The following is a 25308-nucleotide window of genomic DNA, read 5'->3' on the forward strand; positions in this document are numbered from 1 at the left end:
CCCCCCCCCCCCCCCCCCCCCCCCGCCGCCCCCGCCCCCCCCCCCCCCCCCGCGCCGGACAAAGGGAACATGGGGCCAAGTCTCGCTGGTATCCATGCTCGGGAAATGATGCGGTGAGTAGAGTGAGCCAGCCGCTGGGTGTAGTGGCCATGTACTCATACAAAGGGAAATGTGGTGCGCACAAGGTACTGAGTACTTTGGCACTAGCAAGTTCTGCAAAAAGAAAAGAAGGTGAATTTTGCACTAAAATCAAACAAGTGGGAGCGAAGTTGGGACTACCTCCTAGGGAAGGGAATGCAGCTTTGGATTTGTGGTCTTGCTTGTACGAATTCTCGTGTTGCTACTAAGGTAGCGGTGCCCGTGCGAGTACCAATACTGTACGTGTACTCACTCCTCTGAAGGCGAAAAAGAAGAAAAAGAAGAGAGAGAAAAAAGTAACATGACATTGAAAAGACGGCAGCAAGGGGGTACAACGGCCACGCTGCGACATTCCGGGACATTTTGCGGGAGAGTGAGACCTGGAGACGGGCTGGGCTGGGCATCATTTGATCTTATCCAAGTACCTGTCCCTCGTTGGCTACTCCCGCAGATACTTTTTCATGCCAGCCTCCCACCACGCAGCTTAGCCTGTGAGAAGCGAAACTCAATGATGAACCCGGCCCTCGTCCGTACCTGTACAAGATGAGTACAGCAGGTGCCAAAATCCTCACCTCGTGCGCGTGCAAAAAGGGAGCTGGAGGCGGTCTGGTGAAATTCCATCTGCGCCCAAAACTACCTAGGCTGGAGTATTTTCGAGCAGTACAGCATTTACTCAAAAAGTCGCGAGAGAAAAGAATGGGAATATGGCTGGGAGCTCCGCTGGTTGCATGTACCAGGTACCGCTGCGCTTCGGACGGGGTACCTCAGGTACTTCGTAAAAAAAAAAAAAAAAAAAAAAGACTGGAAGGCGCCTGTGCTCCTATCTAGGACGAAACGCCCCCAGGCAATGATCAGCTGTGGATCTAACATGTTGGAGTAATGGCAGAAAAAAATGGAAGGGAAATGGAAAAAAAAAAAAGTACGGAGTATTGAAAGTGAGATGGCCTGGCCCATCGAGACCCTTGGACGAGCCCAACTACCTGTACAAGCTACATACAGTACGGAGCAATATTTGCCCACATCATTCTATTATTTCCCGCCGCTCAGCCTGGCGGGAAATACCCGACTTGTACGAGTACCTACAGTACGAGTACTCGGACTTTGGTGCTAGGCATGAAATTAAGTGAGGTGCTCCGTAATGACCTAGCGGGACCCAGATGGGGGAATGAGGAGAGAGAAGAAAAAATTTCTACTTTTATGGAGTTTGCAGCTTCATAGCCTGCGTCAAGAATAGGTACTAGTACTCGTAGTAGGAAGATGTGGTTTTGGCGGTCAATGCTGTGCTCGTTAGAATGTCTCATGGGCGGAGACACGCTGGGTGTGTTGATACCCGCATGTATCTCCGTGTATGTTAGTAGTTACTCGGTGGCAGAGAGGCAAAACCCGCGCGGTGCTAATACGAGTGAGTAGTGTTTGCCGACGGAAGGACGATCGCCCAGCACGTCAAAAGAGAGGCCGTTTGATCGGTTACTCGATTGGTGCTTGGCATGGTTGGTTACAGGTTTCTCGTAATCATGTACGTGCATCGTACAGTACGTGTACTGGCGGGAGATGAAAGTGCGTCCATCACGCGTGTTATACCGCTAGCACCAAATGCAATCCCGGGACGACGACCAAAGGCGGCTGGGCGTCTGTTCTCCCAGTTACCTGTACTGTACTCGTATTGTACGAGTAGGTAGGTACTACAGTGCTCACAGGCATTCTCCATGGGCGAAAGGAGGGAAAGAAGAGAAAAGTCGACACGCACGCAGGGTCCCCTTCGAGTCCCCGCCACGAAAAGGAACAAGAACAAGCACCAATCTGGAAAGGAAATCGTCCATAAGCTGCATCGGACCCTAGAACAATGCCGACATTCTAAAGTCCACATAGTCGGCGTCTGGTTGGCACGGCGAATGTGATAGGTGACACTGCGTTACACCAAGCTCAAGGAGCCGCCGACGGGCAGCGTCTTATATGACACAAATCACTCCACAGATGAGCTCTGCCAAGGAAAGCATGGACTCGTCGATAGTCAAAAGGTTTGACTCGAGGGACACTTGGGGATAGGCCTTTGCTAGCGGGCTGTTTGAATGTGGCTGCCCAAGTAAGCATGCTAGCTGGCTCGTCGATGGCTTGACTGGATGCCTTGTCGAGCTTGCTGCTTGCATGAATGTCTTTTGTCGTCTGGTCCTTGCCTCTCTTCCTCTACCTACTAGGTAGTAGTAAAGTACATGTAGAGGTAGGCCAGCACCACTGCTGTCGGCCCGGATTCACTTGATGGAGGGTACCGGCGCAATGGTACCCTTAGGAACTCGCCGGCCAGTAGACGGCTTCTGGTGACCTCATCCTGGGAAACCTCTTGATCAATAGGGGCGGCTATTCTGGCCTGGGCTGGCAACGGCTTCGCCTCTGGAGGTTGCAATGGCGAAAATGGCACGGATATATGCCCTGCCCATCGCTGGGATGCGGGATGTAGCTCTATCATGGCATGGCCAGTAGTGTCATCGACGCCCCCCGGAGCATTTCTCGCAAGGGTGCAGGGAGCCCCGACGACGACTTGGTGAATGTCTTTTTTTTTTTTTTTGGCCCAGCAACACGACTAGCAAAAGGCCGCCTGTCACTGCAGTACGATTCACAGCCTCTTCCCGCGCAGGGACATAGTTTGGGTATAACACATGCCGCTACTTCATTATCGCGCAACGATCTTTGTCGTGTGCGAGTTGGTGTGCTTGTCGTTGTGGTGCCGGCATTTTTACTGGAGCCGTACACCCATTCCAGCCACCTGGTGTAGGGTCACCAAGTATGCCGATTGGTCTCTTCTTTTGCTTCGTCTGCCGCGCCGACTTACCCTGGACGAATCAAAGTTGACGAGTAAGTAAGATGAGAAGCAAGAGAAAAAAAAAGTTCATACGTTACCGCAAGAAGGAATCTTCCCCCGCTTCCCAAATAATACCTACCTGGCAATAGACAGGTACATGGGGATCTTGAACGTGTATTTGTCTTGAGGAATTTGGAATAACCAACGGGCTGCCTCGCCGTGGTTGCGCCGCATGAAGACGGACTGTCACCGCGCAGGCCATGACACATGAAAGCTGATGGGTGGTGGCGATGGCGGCTTTGCAGCACCAGATTCGCCAGGCCATCTCAGCTACCCAGGCCAGTCCCCCAGGTAAAACCAGGTTACTGGGAACCGAGCCGCATCGGCTAGCACGGACAGCCCGGCAGACACATCCAACATGGTTTCTCATAGGCGGTAAAGGCAGCTGGACAAGGGCCTGAAATCGCTCATCGTCATAATTTGTGTAGGTACTATGTAGTATAACGCTGGGTCGACAAGTCGTGAGAGGCCAATTTGGGGCTCCAGGTTTCAGCGTGGGCTTGCCGAGTGGGAGGCGACAAAGAGGCTCAGCCATTGCCTCTAACCGATACGTAGTCTCTCTTTCTTGTTTCTGTTTTCTCTTGTTGGATTGCCTGGGATGTGGACTTGGCTTCATCTTGGCTCTTCTCTAATAATAGAGCCGTATGACGGGGGATTTTCCGCTCCCCTGCCTCTGATACTGTAGGCTGTGCGGGCCGTTTCACGAATATGCATGAACATGACAGCGTGATTCCACTACATTACACGGCGCCGAGAAAAAGAAAAAAGAGAGAGAGAAAAAGAAAAGAGCCCCTGGCCTAGTACAAAGAGGTAGACGCGGCACGGCGGTTGGCTGCGGTGGTGAGGCTAGCGACAACCGCCAGCAAATGACAGAAGCTGAAGGGCCTGCATGGCTTGAATCAAGCAAAAGGGACTCGAAGGCAAAAAAGGAAGAAGAAGAAAAAAAAAAAAAAGAACCCCTCACTGACTTTCATCCCAAGCCAGCCTGTGGTCCGTGTGCAAGCGTTGGGTCGAACAACATTTGATCCCGCGGCTCGGAGGTTCTGCCCGCCCTGCGTCAACGACTTGCGTCGTTCTGCAGATCTTTGCGCACACTCTTAGACAACGGTTGAAGACGACCAAGAGACAAGATAGAGCCCCAAAGAAGGGAAATTAATGCCCAATGAACCTAAAATGCCCGGCGTATCCGTCTCACGTGGAATTCCCCTTGCCTATCTGCCGCGCTAGAGACATAGAGGCCGTTTCCCACACACTAAACCAGACTGGCGGGAGTGGCTAAAGCCGATGGGTCAAGGCGCTGCAACGGCTGAAGCTGCAAGTGGCGGCAGTAGCACTCGTAAAAACAAGAAAAAGTAGAGTCTTGAGACCCAAAAGCCGTAACGGACATACCTAATTGTTTTGGAAGAAGCGACGGAGCGAGCTTGTGGGAAAAGCCCGCTTTAACAGCGGGTGTCTAAAGCCGAGCGCAGCTTGCTTTCTTTTCCCAGCGGCCTAGTGCGCCGAGCGTATTATAGTGGCTGCATGGCCGCGCTACAGGAGCATTCTTCGCTTTGGGTACTCTGGAGGAACCCGGAGTCTGGTGCCGCGCCGCGCCCAGCTGGTAGACGTTGGACCGCGCGCGGAAGTACCGTCCGCGTACTTGGCGCTCCCTCCTCGACACGACACGAAAACCCGCGAACTCCATGCACACACATACTGTACGAGAGGACACATACAGACCACCACACAGGGCACAGGGCAGATTGGATGCTAACAAACGGCGCCGGCCGCCCCACGCCACCACCAGTTTGCTGGACTTGGGACTTGTTGCGGCACGGTCCACTCGTCGGGCCCTCAGCTGGGAAGAGCTGAATGGCTTTTTCTGGAGCCATCGCGAGGATGAAACCAGGCGGTGGTGACGATGGTGAGGGTTCTAAAGCAGCCGTCGAAGGCTTCTCCGCCCTCTCCGCCGCTCTAGGGACTGCATCCGGCGCCCGGAATCTTACTCGTGCGTGCCATGGCTTGACGGCGCGGTGCACTCTTGGATGTATGTGCTAGACTAGCTGGTGCGCTATTGCTTGCTTGCTTGCTTTGCTTTGCTTTGCTTGCTTGCTTGCTGCTGCTTTCCGTCGGTGTGCTACCAGAAACGGTCTCCACGGTGTAAATGGAAGCACCAGACCAGAATCAAGGCATTGACACCAGGCAGACGGAATTATTTGCTCTGACCGGACATTTCCAACATTTGGGGGTCGTGCTAACCTCTTTGCACGATGGCCTCGGCTCATTTCGGTGGACATTAGTCAGATATTACCGCTGCATACGGGGCGGCTAGCGAGATGGGCCAAGAAAGGAACGACAACGAGAGACCAAAAAAAAAAACAAAAAAAAAGATGACGGGAATGATGAGCATAGCAAAAGACAGGCAAGCGAAGTAGCAGCCGCAAAGTGGCATTTGGAGTAGTGGCTTGTCTGATACGGTACAATCCCAAGCCCCGGGTAGTTTTTGCGTCAAAGGACGCTTCGTGGTCGGGGAGTAGTCCGGACATGCGCAAAGCTCCGGGTGCTCTCGTCCCCAAATGTCGTTTACGCTTCTGTCAGTACAAGCAGAATACATGGCTCTTGTACGACGGCGGGAGGCGCTGGGGCGGGATTGACATGAGCAGGACTCGTACATGCAAAGTATTCGTCGAATGGAGCGCTGGCAAATACATGTACCGGCCACTACTATAGTGCGTGCGGAGCAAATTTGGAGCTGCTGTATCACCATCTTTTGTCTGTTCGGGCAGTTGGAGCTGTTTTGGAGCGACAATGTACCCAAGTACATGCCGTCATGTCCAATCGCAGGCGGTTGTGGTCCACGCCTGGCCGAGTCCACCCTCATCCTCCACCATGTGCCGCCTCTCTCTCTTTTTTTTTTCCTCAATAATATTTCCTTTTTCCTTGCCGTCTGTGTTGTCGTTGCTGGTTGTTGTTATTTATTGCTGTTGCAGGTTGCTGTTGTTTCCGCCGCTACTGTATCAATACTTCCATGCCTATCGTAGCATCCATACCACTAATACACACACCTTCACCCGTGCATACACATCTCATCTGCCCGTACCTGTACTCGTCGTACTGCCTTGCCCTGGCCATCTGCCCGCAGCCAGCCATCTCCAAAAAAGAAGCACCCTCGTCTCGCAGGTTGTTGTGATCGCTGCCACTCCCAGCCCCTGGTCGCCTCCGAGTTCCTGGGCAAGTGTTCCATTGGGCGCCAACATGATGCCCCCCGGCTCACACTGGGCACGCCGTATGTATTACCGCTTCCTGTCTACGGCCAGGCCAGACCGGACCAGACCAGGCCATGAGGAGGAAAAGACAGACAGACAGACAGACAGACAGACAAGACACAGCGTCCAAGAGCCCGGCAGACAGCAGCCAGGGATCCCTTGCTTGGCCTGTATCGCCGACATCATCCCACAGCCTGTGGTGTTCTCGCCGCAGTCCCAAGTGTGAACCCTGTAATGAAAGCGCAGGCAAACCCTGGGCGGCCCCACCGGCGCAGCATGTACCTAGTACGACAGCTAATTGCTAGCGTGTACCTGGGAGCTTCTGGAGCTCTGGTGGCGTCAGCGGGCCACATGCGCGCGCGCCCCCAGAATGCCAAAAATACGGACAACGGCAATGTCGAGGTACCTCGCCAGGTACCTGAACGCCAGCCGACCACCCTCGCTGATTAGCCTACTATAGCCTGGTGCTGAGTCGGGGTACCTGCCAGGATGCTGGGGTGCTGGGAGGCCATTCTCGGGCTCGCGAGTGGTATCAATCAGCAGCCAGCACTTCGTCTCACCTGGCCGTTTTTTTTTTTTTTTTTGTCTTGTCTTGTGCTGTCTGTCCATACCAAACCTTACCATACTACGGCAAGCATCCAATCTTCTTCTGCTCGACAGTCTCGTGCTACCACCACCCTCTCGCCCTCTCACGTCCCCTCGCCCGGCTTCTGGTTTGACACTCCCCCCCCCTCCGCCCATTTGCCCGTCATCGTCGTTCGTTCGCCTAGGCTCGACCTCATCGGGCAGGATTGGCTGGGCTGCAGGGTTCTGGGTACTTGGGAACTTTGTCCTGTCGCCTTGGCCCTCTTCCTTCTCTTCCATCCCGCCCCCACAGGCTGCCGGCAACCGGAGGCATAGCTTTGGTGAAGCTCTGCTCTGCTCTGCTCTGCTCTCTGCTCTGCTTCTCTCTCCTCCTTCTCTCTCACTCTTTCTCCTTCATCCTGCTGCCCAACGAGAGGCTCGTCCTGGTAGATCGCCCCCCTTTGCCGCGTTCGCGTTACTGGGTTGGGGCTAGGCCAAGCCGTCAATAGCCCGCCTTCTCACCTCGACTATCAACCGAACGTCGTCTGTCCTGTCCCGTACCTGGATACCATCCATACTGTACCTACCCGTATACCTTATACCTACACCTACCACATACTCGTACACATACACCTACACCTACACCTACAGTATACCTTCAAGTCTCTGCTCGACGGCGGCAACTCAGATGTCATCATAGTCGCCCTAATCGTGTGAGGCTCACCCACCCCATGTCCTCCCTGGTTCCCGGTCTCCCGCTGCCAAAGGTCCAATCAACCAAGCACCGCTCGTCGAGCCCTCCGGGCCTCACTCCCCCCGGTGTCTGGTGTTTCGCCCTCCAGCCCATGGCCAACACCCCTCTGTGGTCCTTGCTTTAACTCTTCGCCTCGTTCCTGATTATGTGTCCGTGTGTCCTAGCTTGTACTGTCTCTACGTCAAGCCAGCATGGATCCAGGACCCGACAGCAAACGACCGCGCCTCACGTCGTCGTGGGCGGGTGCCGGGCCGCCGCCCACTACGTTGCCGCATCCTCATCATCACTCTCTTCCTCCGTCACCTCATCACTCTCTTCCTCATCCTTCTCACGCTCCTCATGCTGCTTCCAATCCCCAGCTACCGCCGCCGCCGCCGCCGCCGCCTCCTCCCCCCCAAGGCCCGTCTCACCACCATCACCACTACCAGCCATACCCGCCTCGTGCCCCCGAGCTGCCTCCTCCCGCGCCGCCAGCACCGGCGTCGGTTCATGGGCACGCTCAGCAGCATCCTGAGATTGACCGTCGACACTCCGACCAAGAGATTCTCGCTCCCATGCAGGACCCGTACCGCCAACCGCCGCCGCCGCCGCAGCATCACCCGGGCCCTCAGCATCCGGGACCGCAACATCCAGGGCCTCAGCATCCCATGTCGCCCGCGCATGCTCCCTATCACCCATATCCCAACCGAGATACCATCATAAAGCGAGAGCCCGGCGAGGATCTACGGCGGCCCAACTCGACAGGCCATGCGCCAGAGTCGCTTCCGCCGCCACCACAGATGGCACCACCGCACTCTCAGCAGCAACTTCCTCAGCAGCAACATCCTCAGACGCCGCACCCTCAGCAGCACCCTCAGCAGCACCCTCAGCAGCATCCTCAGCAGCAGCACCCTCCGCCGCCTCCCTTCCAAGATAACCCTCCTCCGCCACGACACATGAATTACGAGAATGGGCCATCATTGCCTCCGACTCCCTCAGCATATCGCGCTCCCAGCTTTCCCCCTCCTCCTACACCGATGGCGCACCAGTCTTCCTACGAACAGACCCCCAGCTACCAACCCGCGGAACCTTTCTACAACGTTTACTCAACCCAGAAAAAGAAGAATACTAGAGCTTCACAGGTCTGATTTGGCCCCCCTCCCCCTGTCATGTTACTTCATGTGTGTGTATGTGGTTGTGTGGGACCCGGAAAACTGACAGTTCCCAGGCATGCGACCAGTGTCGACAACTCAAAGCCAAGTGCGACGAGACGAAACCGTGTAAAACCTGCAGAGACAAGGGCACGGAATGCCGATATCGCGACCCCGTGCCAAAAGCGTAAGCAGCACCGGGATTTTTTTCACCATCTTCATTTTACCCGCTAGTCTCGGCCTTTGAAAGCGAGATGTGATCGATGGCTGACATAACTTTATCGTATAGAACCGATAAAGCGCAGGCCGATATTCTGGATGGTATCTCGAGCATGCAGTCTACGCTTGCCACGCTCGCGGAGCGCTTCGGGCACATGGATGATAGGTTGACCAAGATGGAAGCAGTCTTCTCAAAAACGCCAAACTTTCTTCAGCTTAAACGAGATCCCAGTCATGATCCAGAGCTCAAGCACATGTCAATGCCCGCTCCGGGCTCACCACGTCCGCCGGACGAGTACATGGTGGATCGATCTCCCGTGGATGAAATTTCTCGCGACCACCCGGTACTGTCTACTGAATCGGTGCCCGCAGAGTCAGTGCCCACTGAGCCTGCGGCTACTACATACATGGCCGAAGACGAGATAGAGGCGGAACCTGGCCCTCCCGTCCCCCCGGGAGAACCTGCAATCCCCATCAACCATACTACTTTGGCCGGCCTTCTTCTAGACTGGGACCCGATTAGAGAGCTTACGCGGAAGCACCTGGAGCGCGAAGGCATCAAGTTTGTCAGCGAGTACCCCATCAGCCAAGAGCAGAATCGCGGAATCTTGAAGGTGTATGGGCGAGGTGAAGACGCGCATTTCCGCGTTTCCAGAGAGGCAACGGCTGATCACGGCAACGTTGACATGGGCGATGACAACATGTCGGACATCGTCTCCTCTTCTCCCGCTGCGGATTGGGGCCAGCTGGGCGGTCTGAGTCCCGGCGATCAGATTGAGTATCGAGGCGGCGTTCTTGGCTCCGACGGAAACCCGGACTTCAGCGAGCACAAGATCGCGCAGTATGTGGAAAGCTTCAAAAACAACATCTTGAACATGCACCCCATCATTCAGCCGAAAGTCCTCGATGAGTGGGTCCACCAGTTCTTGAACGATCTTCCCACGGTCAATCCAAAGCCGAAGCCCCAGCCGCTGAAGTCGGCTTTCGCCGTCTCTCAGCCACTCGAGGTCACAGGCTCCAAGAGAAAGCGAACCCCCGAGGCGGATGGGCCTTCAACGCCAGGGCCTGTTCGGGTTGGCAAGCCGAGCCGTTCGATCCACAGCGCGCTGGTCCTCATCATCATTGCCCTCGGCAAAGTCTGCTTGCATCAGGAGGATGTGCCTGACGTGATATTCCCGGTCGACCCGATCCCCCATGGAAGCCCAGTTAGCCGCAACGGGGTGCCCCCATCGCCAACGCAGGGATCGCCTCCGGGATTCTCATCACACTCACAATCCTCTGGCTTCCCCTCTCCCCGAGACCAGGAACGCGGTTACCAGAGCAGGAGATCATCTATCCACGGCACCAGTGCGACTGTCCGCGCAGGGTACAGCCTGAAAAAGAACTACGAGGTGATTCCCGGCCTGGAGTACTTTGCGCTGGCAACGGACATTCTGGGAAACCACACGGGCGCGTACCATAATATGAAGAATGTCTACGCCAACATTTTTGCTGGATTGTATCACGGCCAGCTTGCGCGCCCGCTGGAGAGCTTCGCCTTTATCCACAAAGCGAGCCATAAGTTGCAAGTCATTATGAGACCGTAAGTTTTTTCCACCTTTGCTTACATCACAGCAACTAGATTTTTTTTGTTACCGGTTGCTAACATACTTTTTAGGAGTCTGGACAAGCTACGAAGGATAAAGACCAAAATGGAATTCATCCAAGAAACAAAGTACAACCAGCTTGCGCTCGCCTTTTGGACATGTCTACAGCTAGAAAGGTAAGAAAGGGATATACGCTGTGCAGTTGTTTCGATACTAATCCGCCACAGTGACTTGATTGCCGAGCTTCCACTGCCGCCTTCTGGCCTTTTGCAGTACGAGAATGACATGCCTCAGCCCAACATGAGTCTTTTGCAAGGATTCGACCAAAGAGTTGTAGACAGCTATCCAGCGCAGCTCTATCTCCGGACGCACTTGAACAGCATCCACCGCATGTTCTACTCCCCGGATGATTCCAGCAAACCCGAGGGGCTCAAGAACGTCGGGCTGGTGGCGGGTGGTGTCTCCGGCATGCGATGGGTCCCGGCTAGCTTCCACTTCAATGAGACGGACCCCCCTGCGAATGACATTCTGTCGGCGCGTCTGAGAGGCAAGTATTGGGGAGCGCAGATGATTACATACCGGCCATTCGTTCGGCAAATCCTCCAGTGGTCCTTTGAGGTGAAACGTCACCCCTCGAGCCCCCACATCCCCGTCATGTCAGAATACCGCGATGGTATCATTGCGCCGTATATCCGCCCGGATACCAAGACACCGAGCCAACTGGATCCCTCCATCATCGAGCTGGCCCGAAAGGGCATTGTGGCTTTGATTGAAAGCACCAGGGCGTTTCAAGGGCTCGGGGATAAGCGACCCATCATCACTAACGTGTTTGGCACGGCACATGCGTAAGTTTATACAATTTTATGACAGACGTGAAGTTGGGGTCAGACTGCATACTAACATGAGTGGCATAGTCAATGGGGCAATCTCCTCGTTCTCTCAGCAGCTTTCAAAGACCCTGTCTTGCACAAGTTTGTAGACGAAGGAGTTTTACGCCACTTATTTACCAAGACGATTGCGTTTCTCCGACAGTCGGCAACGCATACGAGCTCTCTGAGGATTGACATGCACATCTTGGAAGGACTTCAACGAGACCTATTTCCCATGGACGGAAGGACGGCCTCGAGTTTCTCCTCGAGCAATCCAAGCCATCATACTCCCAGACTCCCGATTGCAGCACCGCCCTATGCCAACAGCGATCCTAATATTGCACCACCACCGATGGTGTCACCGCAGATCGGAACGCCTTCGGGGCAGTAAGAGACGTTATCGACCCTTGTCTTATTCTCCGTTTTTATATGGGCTGACGGAGTCCCTTTTTATATTTTGTTTCTCTACTTGATCTTTTGCACAGGTTTGGAGGCTTAGCTATGTTGCTTTTGTGACTATGCTTCTTTGACCACTGGCGAAATTTGGAGGTTGTCTTGTTTTGTCTCTTTCTTACAACTATTTACATGAACTTGAACGGGGAAGCATTTGGTGGACAATACAAAGACGTTTGAATGGGCGGTTAGCTCAGCGATTCGCCGATATTTACGGTTGACGGCGCAGCGCAGGGCGCAACGATTGCATCATACTTGCGATAATTCTGACTCGTATTTCTCATTTTGGATTATCATTTACACACGCAAGGCATAGACCTCATTGGTGGCCTTCGGACCATCTTTCTCTTCGTCTTTTCTTTTTTTTTCTACTAAACCAAAAAACAAAAAATTCTGAAACAATCTAGAAGCTATCACTTCAAAATGTATCGCTGCTACTTTTATACAATGTATCGAATATTGTGTTCCAGGACTGGCGCTGTCGGAAAGCTAATGTTGATTTTTTTCTTTTACCGTTTTCACGCTTTTCTTTTTGTTTCATTTCTCTTTCTCTTTGACGCAACTGTTACAAGCCCGGGATGGATTTGGAGGAGATACCACTACGTATGCAGGCTACCACGCGCATCCATGACTGTTAAGGAATGGCCAATGGTGACAAGGGGGAGAAGGGGAGGGGGAAAGCAGGTGAAATGGACAAGGGGACGAAGCGATCATTTGCATGCGCGTAACATTGGGTACTTGTTTTGGGGAACTAGGGATAAAGGGAATCATGGATTTTTACTCTTTGTTTTTGTGTTTCTTTTTTGCTCTCTGTCGAGAGGGAAAAGGTAAAGAGGGGGGGGGGGGGGGGGGGGGAGCCATGAGTAAGGATTTCATTCATGATTTGGCTGGCACCTTGTTATCAAAGGAACCTGTTGTTACGCATACGATACGCTATTTATACCTAAACATATATATAAAGTATATACATAATATCACTTCCATAGTAGGATCTAAGCTTCTTGCACAAGTATATCGTTGCTGTGTTATTTGCCGTCGGTCTTTTTTTTTTTTTTTTGGCTTACATAGGTATGTATTAGTTAATATCAACCAGACGTTGAACTTTCGGCACGAATGATCCGAGGCTTTCCAGGGCGATCAATATTCATGTGCTGGGGGGGAATTTGATGGTAATAATAAACTGATATACCATCGCTGGGGCCGGGGTAACCGTGGAGGCGGGTCTGCCGGGGTGCCAACGATCAGCCTTCATCTCTTCTGGGGTGTAATCCCATCTTTTTTGTCTTATACATACTCGTGATACATGTTAATGCACACACATTCTGGTCTTGACCCCCTTTTGTTTATTACTTTTTCACATCTTTTATGTACATTTGTTTGTTCTGGGGGTTTTTCCATTCGGGCCATCAGCCTGGAAGTAGGTACCTACTAACTCGCATTGACCGTTGGCTGCAAGGGCAAGCTGGCAGTAAGCAGACATGATGTTTCCACAATACAGCGGGTATTGCGGTGGGAGTCACAGCGGCCAGGGGGGGCGAGGTCTTTGGCCGCCTACGAGTAGGTACAACCAAGTTACGGAGTAAAACTTTGGTTTGGCAATGGAGGCGAAGATGCAAAGCTGAGTGTCTCGAAGTTGAGCAGGGGGGGGGGGGAGGCGTTTGTTTGCGTCGGCTTGATTTTTGGTCCTGATAAGAGGCGAAAAAGGCCTCGTTTTGTTTTGCGTATATGCGTGTTAGTGTGTGTTTGCTGGGCGGGAGCAGCAGGTGACTGGGATCGATGATAAGAATATTCGAGGTCCGCATTGCAAGTTACCGTAGCAGGACAGGGCGGGGGATAACGACGGAGCTTAGAGCTGACCCGACCGACTGGACATGGGCAAGGGGGGAGGATCCTTGGGGTAGACAAAATTTGGAGGAGAGAGCAGGGGGGGGGAGGGTTTGAGTCCGCCATTTTGGAGGATGGATGGACGGATGGACGCGTCCAGTTACATGCATGCGGGTTTATGCCGTTGGCCCTTTGCCTTATTTCTCTCTCTTTCTAGGTATTCCCGTGGTTGCTTGGCAGGATCTGGGTGTTGATGCTGTGTAAGCAAGGGGGTTACAGGGAAAAGAGAGAGAAAGGGTGAATGGGTGAATGGGTGAATGGCTTTGTTAGCCCCATGTGCCGAGTACGAGCCTCATGTGCCGAACGGGAATCGCAGGCAAGGTAGCATTGGGAGTTTGAATACTGTAGCCAAGACGCAGGCATGCAGTATGGGGTGTGTGTGTCGAAGTGTCATTGGCTCTGCCTCTTGAAGGCAACGAGTAAGATGCGTTGCCTTGTTGAGATTGCAACGAAACATTAACAAGATGGGGTTGCCTGTGTTCGTGGAGAAAAGGAAGGGATTCCCGGTCCTGCCTTGACGTGCGTGGCTTGGGAAAGAATCACAGCCTGCATCATCTGCGATTTCACTCCGTCTCCCCCGTGATTCCTTTCTTTGGTTTTCAAGGGCCTGGGCTTTTGAAGAGTTGCTGGGGGGGGCTCTGGTTTCAGCCACCGTCTTGTGTGGTGGGTTGCAGAATGTTCATGTGAGGACTGCAGGCTGCATGTACGTTGCACCCGCGAAAATGCAAGGTAACCCTCGAAACAGGGAAGGGCGAGGGGGAGCAGCGAGCGAGAGAGAGAGAGAGAGAGAGAGAGAGAGAGAGAAGAAAGGGGATTAATTTGTCTTGCAGTTGCATTACAAAGAAGTTCAGGGAACTATCTTGATTGAGGTGACGGGAGTCGTGGACACGCAAAGTTTTGGTGTTTCGGGGCTTGCCGCTTTGACAGATGGGACGGAGATTACTACCCAAGGATACACAGCAAGGTGGGATTGGATTGGATTCCTGGGATTGAAATCTGCACTAATGTAGAGACGGGCTTCTGGGGCTGGATTTGGAAATCTTCAGGTGCTTGTTGTATTGGAGGAGGCTTGAAGGGGGGAGTGTGCGTGTAAGTGAAGCGAGGTTGCTGGGCATTGATGCAACGCTTCATTCTTCATTCGACTCATTGGTGTTTGCTGAAGGTCTTGTGCCGCGTCTGACCGGGATTTGGCTTCGTACACTCTGCAAGCTTAGGAGCTGTATGCTTGCTTCCGTTACAATCGTCGTTGCTGGCAAGGTTGGCTTTGCAGACGGTCCTCCCATGGATCAGGTAGTTGGCCACGGGAAAATCGGCTCGCTAAAGGAAACAAAGATGAAGGACGAACTCGGGATTGGCTAAAGAGTCAAGGTTATGATGGGCTTCGCTACGACTTCACTAGTACTGGTATTTCCCTTGAGTGTCAGTGTCATTCAGCTCGGCAATAGGGCAGCGAAGGCTGAACAAACCCGACTAATGCCGTTCAACAGGGTCATCGGAAACCACAAGGTTCAATGTTGTGTGTCCGTTTAGCGCGCCGGGGGTCCTGCTTTATCTGATGCTGCCCTTCGCTAATGCCGAACAAGATAAAGGCGAAGACGAAGAGAAATGTGACAGCGAGTTCCGTGGAGGGCGAGTTCCAGATTTCAGCGGCGTACCTATTCAAGGAGGTATCACTGAGAAAAAGCGCCCTTTTGGCCGCGCATCTTTTACTCGTAACGGCAGACATCACGAGGCCTACTAAGGGATTTTTAGCACTACTACTGTCGGAATACGCTTTGTCGTCATCTCAAGGATCAACATGGGTGATTTCTCTCAGTCCTCCGTTTCTTTGGGGTTGTTGTTGTCCGTTCTCTCTTCTTACACGTAACAAACCCCAACCACGAATAGAGTTAGACGAGATGGGAGAATCGCAGTTTCTAGCGCAGCTATGGGATGCCAATTATTCATCAGGGCGCCTCTCCAAAGTCGTACGAGTATGACAGACGAGATTTGAACTAGGCAAGGAACCCGCCGCTCAGCTATACCGGAGTGTAGACGACACAGCCGCAAGCGCGTTTCGCGGGTTGAGCCCAGACCTCTGGGAATGCCGGGCCCTGGCACCAATGGGATGGCGGCATCGCCGTGTTTAGCTGAGGCTGTTGGTTTAATGTCTCGTCGGCGTTAACATGTCTTTGCCAGCTTACATACACGCGGTACATACGCGGCAAGGGGGAGTTTCTGGTTTGGTGTAAGCGAGTTTGACGAGGCGATAGATTAAACCCCGCAAAGTCCTTCGTTGTCTTGAGAACCCTTGTAAATACAATACTACGGCGTTAATACTAGGTAGTACTCGTAGTAAGTGGCACATGCATGTCTTTGGCATCTTCATTGTCTCCTCGCTTCCTAGCTTGAGACGATCCCCCTCCGGAAACAAAAACGGCCCGTCTGTGGGTGAATGTTACCAGTGACATGGTCGTCAGCGTTTAGGTAGGGGGGAAGGAGAGATTTTTTTTTATGCCTCAAGACGTCAGCAGGGGGATTGCCTTGCGTTTATTTTTCAGCCCTTGGCCGGCGTGTGTCTCGATGAGGCCTAATGTACGAGAATCCAAGACAAGAGGGCTGGACAATCACATCCCGGGAGAGATGCGCGGCAGCCGGGCAAGGGATGCGAGGATCAGCTTCATTGGGGCTTAGTTTCCGGGCATCTGGATTTATGGACATTTCCTGGGCCCTTGGATGGCCTGTGCCGGCTATGTACTCTTTGCTTGCCGTGGACCGGGATGGGCTGGTCTCGAACGGCTTCTTTGATGCCATCGCCACTGGCGATTACTGGCTGGCGAGGAGTATGAGGACCAGGAGTCATGCATCACGCCGCATTGCACAAGGCAATGCCACGTAAAACTTGGCTTCTATATTTACATTTTCCCTTGTTTTCATTCATGTTGGTTCGGTTAGTGGTACGCGTACCCGGGGACTCGCGCTCGTTGCCAGAGAGAGACGAGACAAGCACGGACAACCCACCGGCCGCCCACCAGCGGTTGTTTCATTGTAACATCATATGCGATCAGATGCAGTGACAAGTCATCTCTTGAAGCCGAGGGAGAGTTCATGTGACAGCTGCTTCGTGCGTACAACCCGTAGCTCCTAAGAGGCGTTGTTGAAGTTGTCGAACAACCGGAGTTTTTCTCGGGGCTTGTGGATATCGGACGGGACGGGCCTTATGGGGTCGGTGGAGAGAGCAATTTTACCTGTACGCTGGACGTTTGGATGTCGCGGAGTCGAGGGAGCCGAATTGCGATTAAGTAATCGCTTTTTTTTAATTTTATTTTACGATCAACTCCCCGGAGCATGTGATTGGACGTTTTGAAGCCATCGTGGGATTATCCAGTCCCGCGCTTGTTCAGACTCCCGGAGCTACTCGGTTTCACTTTGCCGTACTGTCTTGCAAATGCCGTGTCTCGCTAAGAGCCGTAATGCAAGGGGTTTCCAAGTCATTCCTGGCGGCAGGGGGGGGCTTCTTGTCCGCACTTTTGCGAGTGAGAATTTGAAAAATACGTCGGAAAATGGATGTGATGCCGTTGCGTTGTTGTGAATGATGACTCTCGGTGACATGCCAGGAGGCGTCAATGATACACATCGGCCGTACCGAGTTACATCTCTCCATGATTATCCCAAGTACGTGTAAAAGAATGAGAATCGGCAGATTTAGCCGCGCGTCTCTCTCTCCCTCCCTCTCTCCCTCTCTCGCAAGCCGGATAAAGTCCCTGGTACGCATGGATTACATTAGCCTAAGCCGGCCCTTCATACAAGCCCAGATGCACAAGCAAGGGATGCCAAAAACCCCCCTGTGACATATCGTGATAAGCGTTGCTGGTTTCAGACGGGAATCTGCTTGTGTGACATGCATGGACTGGCGGCGTAGATTACTTGGATAGGGCGAAGGAGCCGTTGTGGCTGGCTGGCTTGGTTAGTCCAGAGAGGTGACTCGGAGATGATTGCTATTTCAATTCAGTGATTGTTCCTTTGAACTGTCTAGGAGATGCAGTGGCTACTGCAAGTGTTTCTCATAGTTTGTACGAGTATAGGCGATGCCGAGGGTCAGCATCGTTTCTCTGTTGGTGTCTCCAACATGTGAAGATGACTCGATGCTTGGGCACATTTCTCACGTGAATGTCATGTTTTACATACATCAACTTTAAATATATTGAGTTGCTAATTTTAGATCATGGAGGCCAGTTGATCCCGTTTCTATATATAGAATACAACTACACATCATCACCGGTACAAGATATCGGTATTCAATATCAGTATCTCAAGATTTGAAGATCATCCGTAAGATATCTAGCAAAGGTCTTGTTATTGATGAGAGTTTAAGCGTTATAGAAGTAGAGCATTCTCGAATTCGTGGGAATTAGGATGATATTAGCAGCCTGTGCTAAGCCTCATCAACTCGTAGTACATGTATCTGTCAGATTATAGATAGGGGGCAATCCATTTTAGTTTTCAACGACTCAATCTTCACTCAGCTCAAATCACGATTCACAGACTACAAAGACTCTAACATAGTACCTAACAGGCCACACATCCCTCAATACCATATATCCGTCCAAAAATCCTGCCACAAATCAAGCCAAATCAAGCCAAATAAGCCTCCTTACGCCCATTCGCGATGGAACTTGCCATCAAACTCATCTCTCAACCGCATAAATGCAAAAAGCACTCGGCATAAACCTTTGCCCTTTTTTTGTCCCCCGATAGGGGCATCTTCGCCATCATCCCAGCCATCTAGGCTAGTTGCAGATGAGTCTGTTTCTTCATCACTGTCATCTTCAGATCCACTGGCTGTTGTTTCAGCCTCGTTCTCGAAGCTTTCAAATTCCTCTTCCGCGTCTACATCTTTGGCGCTCATAAGGATAGTTAGACTGCTAATGATTGTAGACAAAGTGCGAGAGAATTCTTTAAGATGAAACCACACGTCTCCGCGTCGGATTCCGTTGTCTCTCGCAAGGACATGCATGCTGCCGTGCTTGTAATAATCGTACAAATATGCGTTGAATCTCACGTTGGTATCGTGTGGCCAGATCGGTATCGACGGAATGGCCGATTCTTCCAAAAAGACATCTCCACGCGCCGTCTGGCACAGTTCGTGAATTGTCTTGAAGTCGTCCGTTTTTCCAGACAAGGCAACAAAAGGGGAACGCACCATGCCAGCAGCGCTCGAATCGGTAGCCGCCCAATGGATGGGATTTTCCTGGCCAACGACTGTTTCGGTAAACGGCAACGACCGATCCCTCTTATTCGTCAAGTTATGGCTAACATAAGACTGGACATATCTTTTGAAGATGGAAAGAGTCTCCTCGTTATGTCGGATGAGTAGGCTTTCTGCTTCCTGCGGAAGAGGCGGAAGGAAGATGACAGACGACGAGGTTTTGGCTATTTCAACCAATTTCTCATTCTCTTTGACCGGTATTCGGACAAACAAATGGGACAGTACCAGCATCATTTCCAGTAACACCCGCTCTGGGTTTTTATAGATGTCTGAGCAGAGTTGATGGAAATACCCGCCTTTCAAGAGGGAGTGAAAAGCAAACACTGCATTCTCCATAAAGTATAAGTGGCCTATGATGCTGGCAAAATTGATAGGGACACCAGCAGCAGAAAGCAAGTTCTGCCGTCTGAGATATTCAATGGAAAACCGAACGTGATGCTTAATGGACATCTCCGATTCTGGTCCACCCAGATAGAGCCGCGTTTGCGAGAGCAATGACTGCACCATGTTGACTGCGAATTGGCAGTTATCAGATCCATGAAGAAGCGAGAACAACCTGAGCACAAGGGTTGTGGATATCGGAAACTGTCCATTGAGGCCTGGCAGCCGCGCCGACATGATTTCATACACGCGCTCTCGTGGGATCTGGTTGAACACAATGTTGCCAAGAAGATCAAAGCCTCGTCGTCCGGCACGTCCTGAAGCTTGCCTGAAGTTCTGGGCAGTAAGAAACACAGAATCTTCGTGGAAGATGACCGTTTTGCAGGGCATATTGATACCGAGGGCCAGTGTACCAGTGGCAACAACCACCCTCAAGTACCCTTTACGGAACATGACTTCAACCCTATTCACGGAGTCGTTAGTTTTAGCCATATTTCCCAAGAAGAGTTACTCACACTTGACGATATTCTCGGTTCAGACCAGAGTGATGCACTCCAACGCCGCGTTGAAGAGCTTCTAGCAGCAAAACATCAACCGCTCCTCGTAGAGGTCGAATCATTCCATTCGCCTCCAAAGCTTGCATTTTCGTCGTATCTGCAAAACTGAATCGTTCCAGCGGAGCATTTGGGTTGAAACTCGCCCAAGGACTTGTCTCGACATTTGCCTCCTCACGTAACTGCTCTTGCTTTGACATCCTGGAATCGTCTCCGCCGTCGCCTCTGTTCCGTTGAACGACCCTTCGACTCTGTTGGCTGTCCTCAGACCTCTTCCAAGCCTCATAGTCTTTCACTTTCTGAGCCCATTCAGCCGAGTTTTCTTTCCACTCTTTTTCAGACTCGAGAAGCATCGCGCATATAAGCTTCGCAACCTTCTCACAACCCTGAGTGTCATAGTGAAACACGAGAGCAGGCAGAGCATCTTGCTTATGCAGACCGACGACAAGGTGAAATATACTTTCCAAGTCACGACTAAATTCGGAAGATGGGGTCTCTTGGGTCGAAGGTAGCTCCAAAAGCTTCCTGATTTTCCGGAACGCAGAGCCTTGGCTCTCTATGATGCGTCGGAGTGATTGTTTGAGCTCTGCCTCCCACTGAAGAACATCCGACTTTGATATTGTCTCTGGGAGAATGGTAGAGGGGTCTGGGACGCCAAATCTGACAAGTTCTTCCTCTGAGAGAATCTTCTTCATGCTTTCCCACAGACGTAGACAATCTCTCGCCTCCAAAGAGAGATCCTCAAGCGCTGTGCGAGCCCTGTGCAGTGTTAGTTGTGAACTAATGTCATAAGGTGACATACGTACCTATCAGTTAGAGCTACTACGGGGTGTACAAACTGGAAATCAGGACAAGGCTTGTCACCTTCGTCTAATCCAGGAACGGGAAGTGCCTTGCTGCGTCGAAGCCCTTGGAATGGTTCGTATTCTTGAGGCATGTAAATAAATTTTCGAAGATCCGAATAGCGAGCCGTGTGCACTACCGTATCCAGTTTCAACCCTTTGCTTTTCTGAACCTGTGAGAGCCACTCCTCAAAGGGTTCGGGGTTCCCAATGGTTGCTGAGAGAGCGATGACGGGACATGGAGCAGATAGAAGCAGCTGTTCCCAAACCACACCATCCTCATCCTGCCCAATACAATGGACTTCGTCGAATATGATCCTCTTGATCCGTTGTGACCATGCTTTGGGGCCTTTGGCGTTTGTCGGCGCAAGCAAGAGGATCTGCAGCATATGAGGTACGGTGACGAGTATTTGGCATCCAGTTGGGTTTTGGACTCGGTAGTCCCGAGTGTGTATTGCCCAAACAGACTTACCCTCTTGCTTGTATGTTTTGGTGAAGCGAGCACCAATTTCGGCGGCGATCTGGTTTACCAGAGCCTTGGTTGGGGCAACGTATACCAAGACTCCGTCATCGCTTTCTTCGAGTACTTTCTTCATTGCGTAAAACGAGATGAATGTTTTACCCGCAGAAGTTGGGGCAATGACAAGGAGACTGTTATTTGCATCGATTGAGTCGAGAACTTTAACCTGCCAAGCATCTGGGTTGAATGGCACCCGATTATCCTGTCGAGAATCGAATCGTCGATCCATGTAAGGCGCTGCAAATTCGAGCTGCATTTGCCGAGAGTTTAGCATAGATTTTTTCATGTTCTTGAAAGAACCATAATCAAATTTGAACGACATCTTTTGGGTCTGATCACCAACAGTAACCACAAGGTTTGGAATCCCGAGGCAAGACATCAGTTTCTGAACTGCCTTGTCTACCGCTTTGGACACCCCAATGGTTGGAAGCTCCTGAAGCCATTTCCACATAAGTGCAATGAGATAGAACCCTGCGAACGTTGAGTGTTGGCATGCCACCATCCAATCTAGCAAATAATAGCACTCTTTCTTACCGGCACTGGGGTTTACTTTGGCAGCTGTCTGTGCTTTTGCCCATAACTGCCCAAGAAGATGGCACAAGTAAAGGTGGATCTCGGATCCCAGCGCAATATTGTCATCCTTGGATCGTTCGTTCAGGAATTTGATGGTTTTGAGGTATCGAGATACAATAGAATGGTCTTTCTCAATATTTTGGCATGTAGTGGCCCATAGGGTGACTGCGTTGCCTCGCTTGGTTAATGCTTTTTGCTCTTGAACCTCTTGGGCCGCTCGGTGTGCCTTCTCTTTGTTACTCGGCTTGTTCCCTTGGCGGCCTGGTGTCTTGGATTTAGATTGAGATTGAACACTTCTGTTCTCTTTCTGCGACCCTTTATTCTTGAAGTTGTGCACAACGGCAGTCTTCTTCACGACGACAATCTCAGGGTCAAGTAGTTTGCCTTTTGCGTTTGTGAGACTCGCCGAATATGCTATAACGCTAGCAAGACGCTTTTGCATTCTTTGTCTCGCAAAAAACCCGAGCTTTTGGATCTTTCTCTGCGGTATTAGTAGCTTGGTGTTATGCCAGTGGTGAAGATCCTCAAAGACGGAGTGGGAGGATGCGTCTTGTACTTCCCGACTCTCGTTCAGCTTGATATCCTTGAGAAAAGTGTCAAGCACGGGATGGCTAAAAGGCAAAGCCGAGACTTGCAAGCTATTCGACTCTCCTCGAAGGTTGTCCTCCGAAGTGATAGCAAGTCGCGGGAGATGCTCTGCAAAACCCGCATCAGTTCCTGCGCGAAAAGCTGACCAAAGGTGCTGCCACGACTGGATGATTTGGCTGGGAAGCCACTGGCTAGAGCGGAGAGACTCGAGCATGAAATGGAACAAAGACCCATCAATGGCATCATACAGATCCCAGTCGCTTTCAGAAACATCCATGCTCGTTATCCACTCATCTTTTTCCAACAAGATCAATGACAGTTCAATGATGTGGCGCAAGAATTCTTGGTCTTCAGGGTGTGGACGGCAACGCTGCGGTCCAATCCAATGCTGACGTTCAAGTAGGGTACAGTGCCTGAGGACCGCGAGATGAAGGAGAAACGCTTGTACTCTTTCCTGCAGATCATCATGATCCGTCAAATTGCCCTTTGGTGCTCCGACTAGGGATAAGCAGGCGGTGATACCCAGGCGCTCTCGAATAGTGAGATCCCGAGGCTCAATCAGCATAGATTGCAGACATTCATAAGTTTGACCATATAGTGAAGTAAATGGCGAGTCAAACTCCGGTGAAATGGGCAGCCGTGGCAGTCGAACGGGCGACTTGCTTAGCAACGGTGCATATGCCTAGAGAGGATGCAGTGTCAGCTTCAGATCTTCACACAAACAAAGCTGCATGGTTGTGTTACCTTTGAACTCTTCCACTTAAGAGAGTTGATAATGGCTACATTTTTGCCAAGAGAAATCAGACGACGGATAAAATACCGCAATATGGCGGTATCTTTGACATCTTCCGATTCAACCCCGTCGTGACATAAAACAAAATGGATCGGTAGACCCTTGAGGTAATCGTGGAATTCTTTACTGGAAAAGGAATTGAACTCTAAAACAGATGATCGGGCGCCAGTCTTCTTTGCACAGTCGATAGTATATCTCTGGAGATGCTTGATGATGACTGTTCTTGCGTATTGATATTTGTACTCGAAGCCAGACAGATGAGGAACGCAGATGTCCCTTAAATCGTGAAAGAAGACAATGTCAAAGTCGCAACCTCTCTTTTGAAGATTGCTAAGGAACCTTTCAACGAAATATACGGCGTGCAACAACTGAAACCCATCTGCTGGCTGTTAGGTGGCTGCTACGATAGACACTAGGGGTATCTCTTCATCATACCTTGGAAGTCGGCAGGCGATTCTTCAAGACAGTGCCGGATCATGGACTCGCCATGAATAATGAATGGCTCTTTGCCGGCAATGTCGCCGATCAGATCGACTGTGGGAGCCCATAGTTTGGCATACCACAAACGAAGCATCTGCTCTGACGTTTGGGGCGCCATGGTAAAGGCTCGCGTGTCCACTGCGAAGGTCTTTGGGGATATCAAGACGGATGTGCTTCAAATAGATGCTGGTGATGTGATATTCAGGATGTGTAGACTTTGTCGAGAGACAGTCTGAGGATGAAGTGTTGGTCAAATGTGGAAGACTGATGATGATTTGACTAGAAGTGAAGGAAAAATGTTTGTCAACAATGTTTTGGAAAGGTGTCAATAAATATGTGGGAGTGAATTGGGCGTGGTCGAGTCACCTGTGGGAGGCCTACAGGCGGCCTATAGGCGGTTGACAGCTGTCTGCCGGTTGACAACATTGGATCGAGCGGTATGGATGCAATGTGCCTCCAGCCTCGCAGCCTGATGTGCAGTGCTAAAACAATGGAATTGCTATTCAGCACCCCAAGCGAATGCATGAAGCTGGAGCATCGAAATTGGATGTGAGGAAAGCCGCAGTAGTAGCTACGGAGTATATCCCCCTATTACTGAGTACTGACTACTACCTTATGGATAGGTAGCTATCTTCCTCTAGTATTTACTACTACAACTACCTATACTCGTCAGGTATTGTTTAGTATCATCACTTAGTAGCATTTAACTTGCAGCGCGAGATGCGGAATGGCAGAACAGGGATGCTGAATGGGCATTCTCCAAAACGATGGCACGGGATTGGTTGCATTAATGTCTTGCTTCTATTCTATGTAGGAGGCCTATCGACAAAACTGGGCCTGCCTCGAATGCAAGGGAATTGTCACAGACGCCCATCGGTAGCTGGTTTGTGCGATCCTATCCTTGCTTCACCAAGTCACAAATAACATCCAATTATCCAAGATCAACCTCTCCATGTATTCAAATACTCGAAGCTACCTGCAAGTCGCTAATAGAAAAGTCTTTTGGACCCGTATAGCGCTCCAGAAGGTCGTCACCGTCGCCAAACGCCTGCCACTGGCTTCCAGGAATCGAATGGTTGCCCACGAGGTATTTCCCAGACGCATAATTCCAGTCAACCGAAAAGTCGATCCCCCCAAAGCCTTGATCGTGCATAATCACTTCATAGCCAATGTCGGGTTGGTCGCACACGGATCGTAGGGGGAAATCCGGTATGCCTGCACGGATGCCCGGGAAGGCAATAACGCAGCCGCCGGATCTATCAGGGAGAGTCACGCCAAACTTGACCCTAGAATGTCGAGATTAAGCTTCAAGGTTAGTAAATATTGCAGTTGAGTGTCATCATCGTCATCTCTGTAGGCGGGGGTGCGGCGTACTCGCAACTAGAGGTCTGGCACTGCACAGAAAAGCCATTTATATCAAAGCGATCCGGTAACTGGCGGGCTTGCAAAGGGCCGGCAATAGAGAGGCCGGCAAAAAGCGCTGGAATAGCTGCCACGGTCTTCATCACGAAAAGAGTGCTCCTGTGGGACTTTTGAGTATGTATTTGAAAGGTAGGGATTTCAAGTGCCGGCTGCTGTAGCCTGAAGGGGAGACAGACTTGGCTTTTATACTCTGTAGTCTCGGCAGCTG

The 25308-nt window shown here is 51.4% G+C and overlaps 4 protein-coding genes across 4 annotated transcripts; 1 reads left to right on the forward strand and 3 right to left on the reverse strand.

Annotated features, from left to right (window-relative positions):
* Positions 1 to 7819: 7819 nt before the first annotated feature.
* On the reverse strand, positions 7820 to 8236 carry Triagg1_1842 (uncharacterized protein; the record flags this gene model as incomplete). The annotated part of the gene is made up of 1 exon (XM_062895957.1): positions 7820 to 8236. One exon carries the CDS (start codon positions 8234 to 8236, stop codon positions 7820 to 7822), a length of 417 nt encoding a protein of 138 aa, XP_062759381.1.
* Positions 8237 to 8337: 101 nt separating this feature from the next.
* Triagg1_1843 (transcriptional regulator family: Fungal Specific TF) lies at positions 8338 to 11753 on the forward strand (the record flags this gene model as incomplete). The annotated part of the gene is made up of 6 exons (XM_062895958.1): positions 8338 to 8679; positions 8766 to 8875; positions 8978 to 10489; positions 10565 to 10669; positions 10721 to 11338; positions 11408 to 11753. 6 exons carry the CDS (start codon positions 8338 to 8340, stop codon positions 11751 to 11753), a joined length of 3033 nt encoding a protein of 1010 aa, XP_062759382.1.
* A 6579-nt stretch (positions 11754 to 18332) lies between these two features.
* Triagg1_1844 (uncharacterized protein) lies at positions 18333 to 23796 on the reverse strand (the record flags this gene model as incomplete). The annotated part of the gene is made up of 6 exons (XM_062895959.1): positions 18333 to 19791; positions 19844 to 20641; positions 20689 to 21715; positions 21779 to 23087; positions 23150 to 23577; positions 23634 to 23796. 6 exons carry the CDS (start codon positions 23794 to 23796, stop codon positions 18333 to 18335), a joined length of 5184 nt encoding a protein of 1727 aa, XP_062759383.1.
* An 840-nt stretch (positions 23797 to 24636) lies between these two features.
* Positions 24637 to 25183, reverse strand: Triagg1_1845 (uncharacterized protein; the record flags this gene model as incomplete). Its single annotated transcript, XM_062895960.1, has 2 exons — positions 24637 to 24964; positions 25053 to 25183. The coding sequence occupies 2 exons, from the start codon at positions 25181 to 25183 to the stop codon at positions 24637 to 24639; spliced, it is 459 nt and encodes a 152-aa protein (XP_062759384.1).
* Positions 25184 to 25308: the final 125 nt, after the last annotated feature.

Source organism: Trichoderma aggressivum, assembly GCF_033847375.1.
Source record: "Trichoderma aggressivum f. europaeum strain CBS 100526 chromosome Unknown scaffold_004, whole genome shotgun sequence".
Taxonomy (NCBI): Eukaryota; Fungi; Ascomycota; class Sordariomycetes; order Hypocreales; family Hypocreaceae; genus Trichoderma; species Trichoderma aggressivum.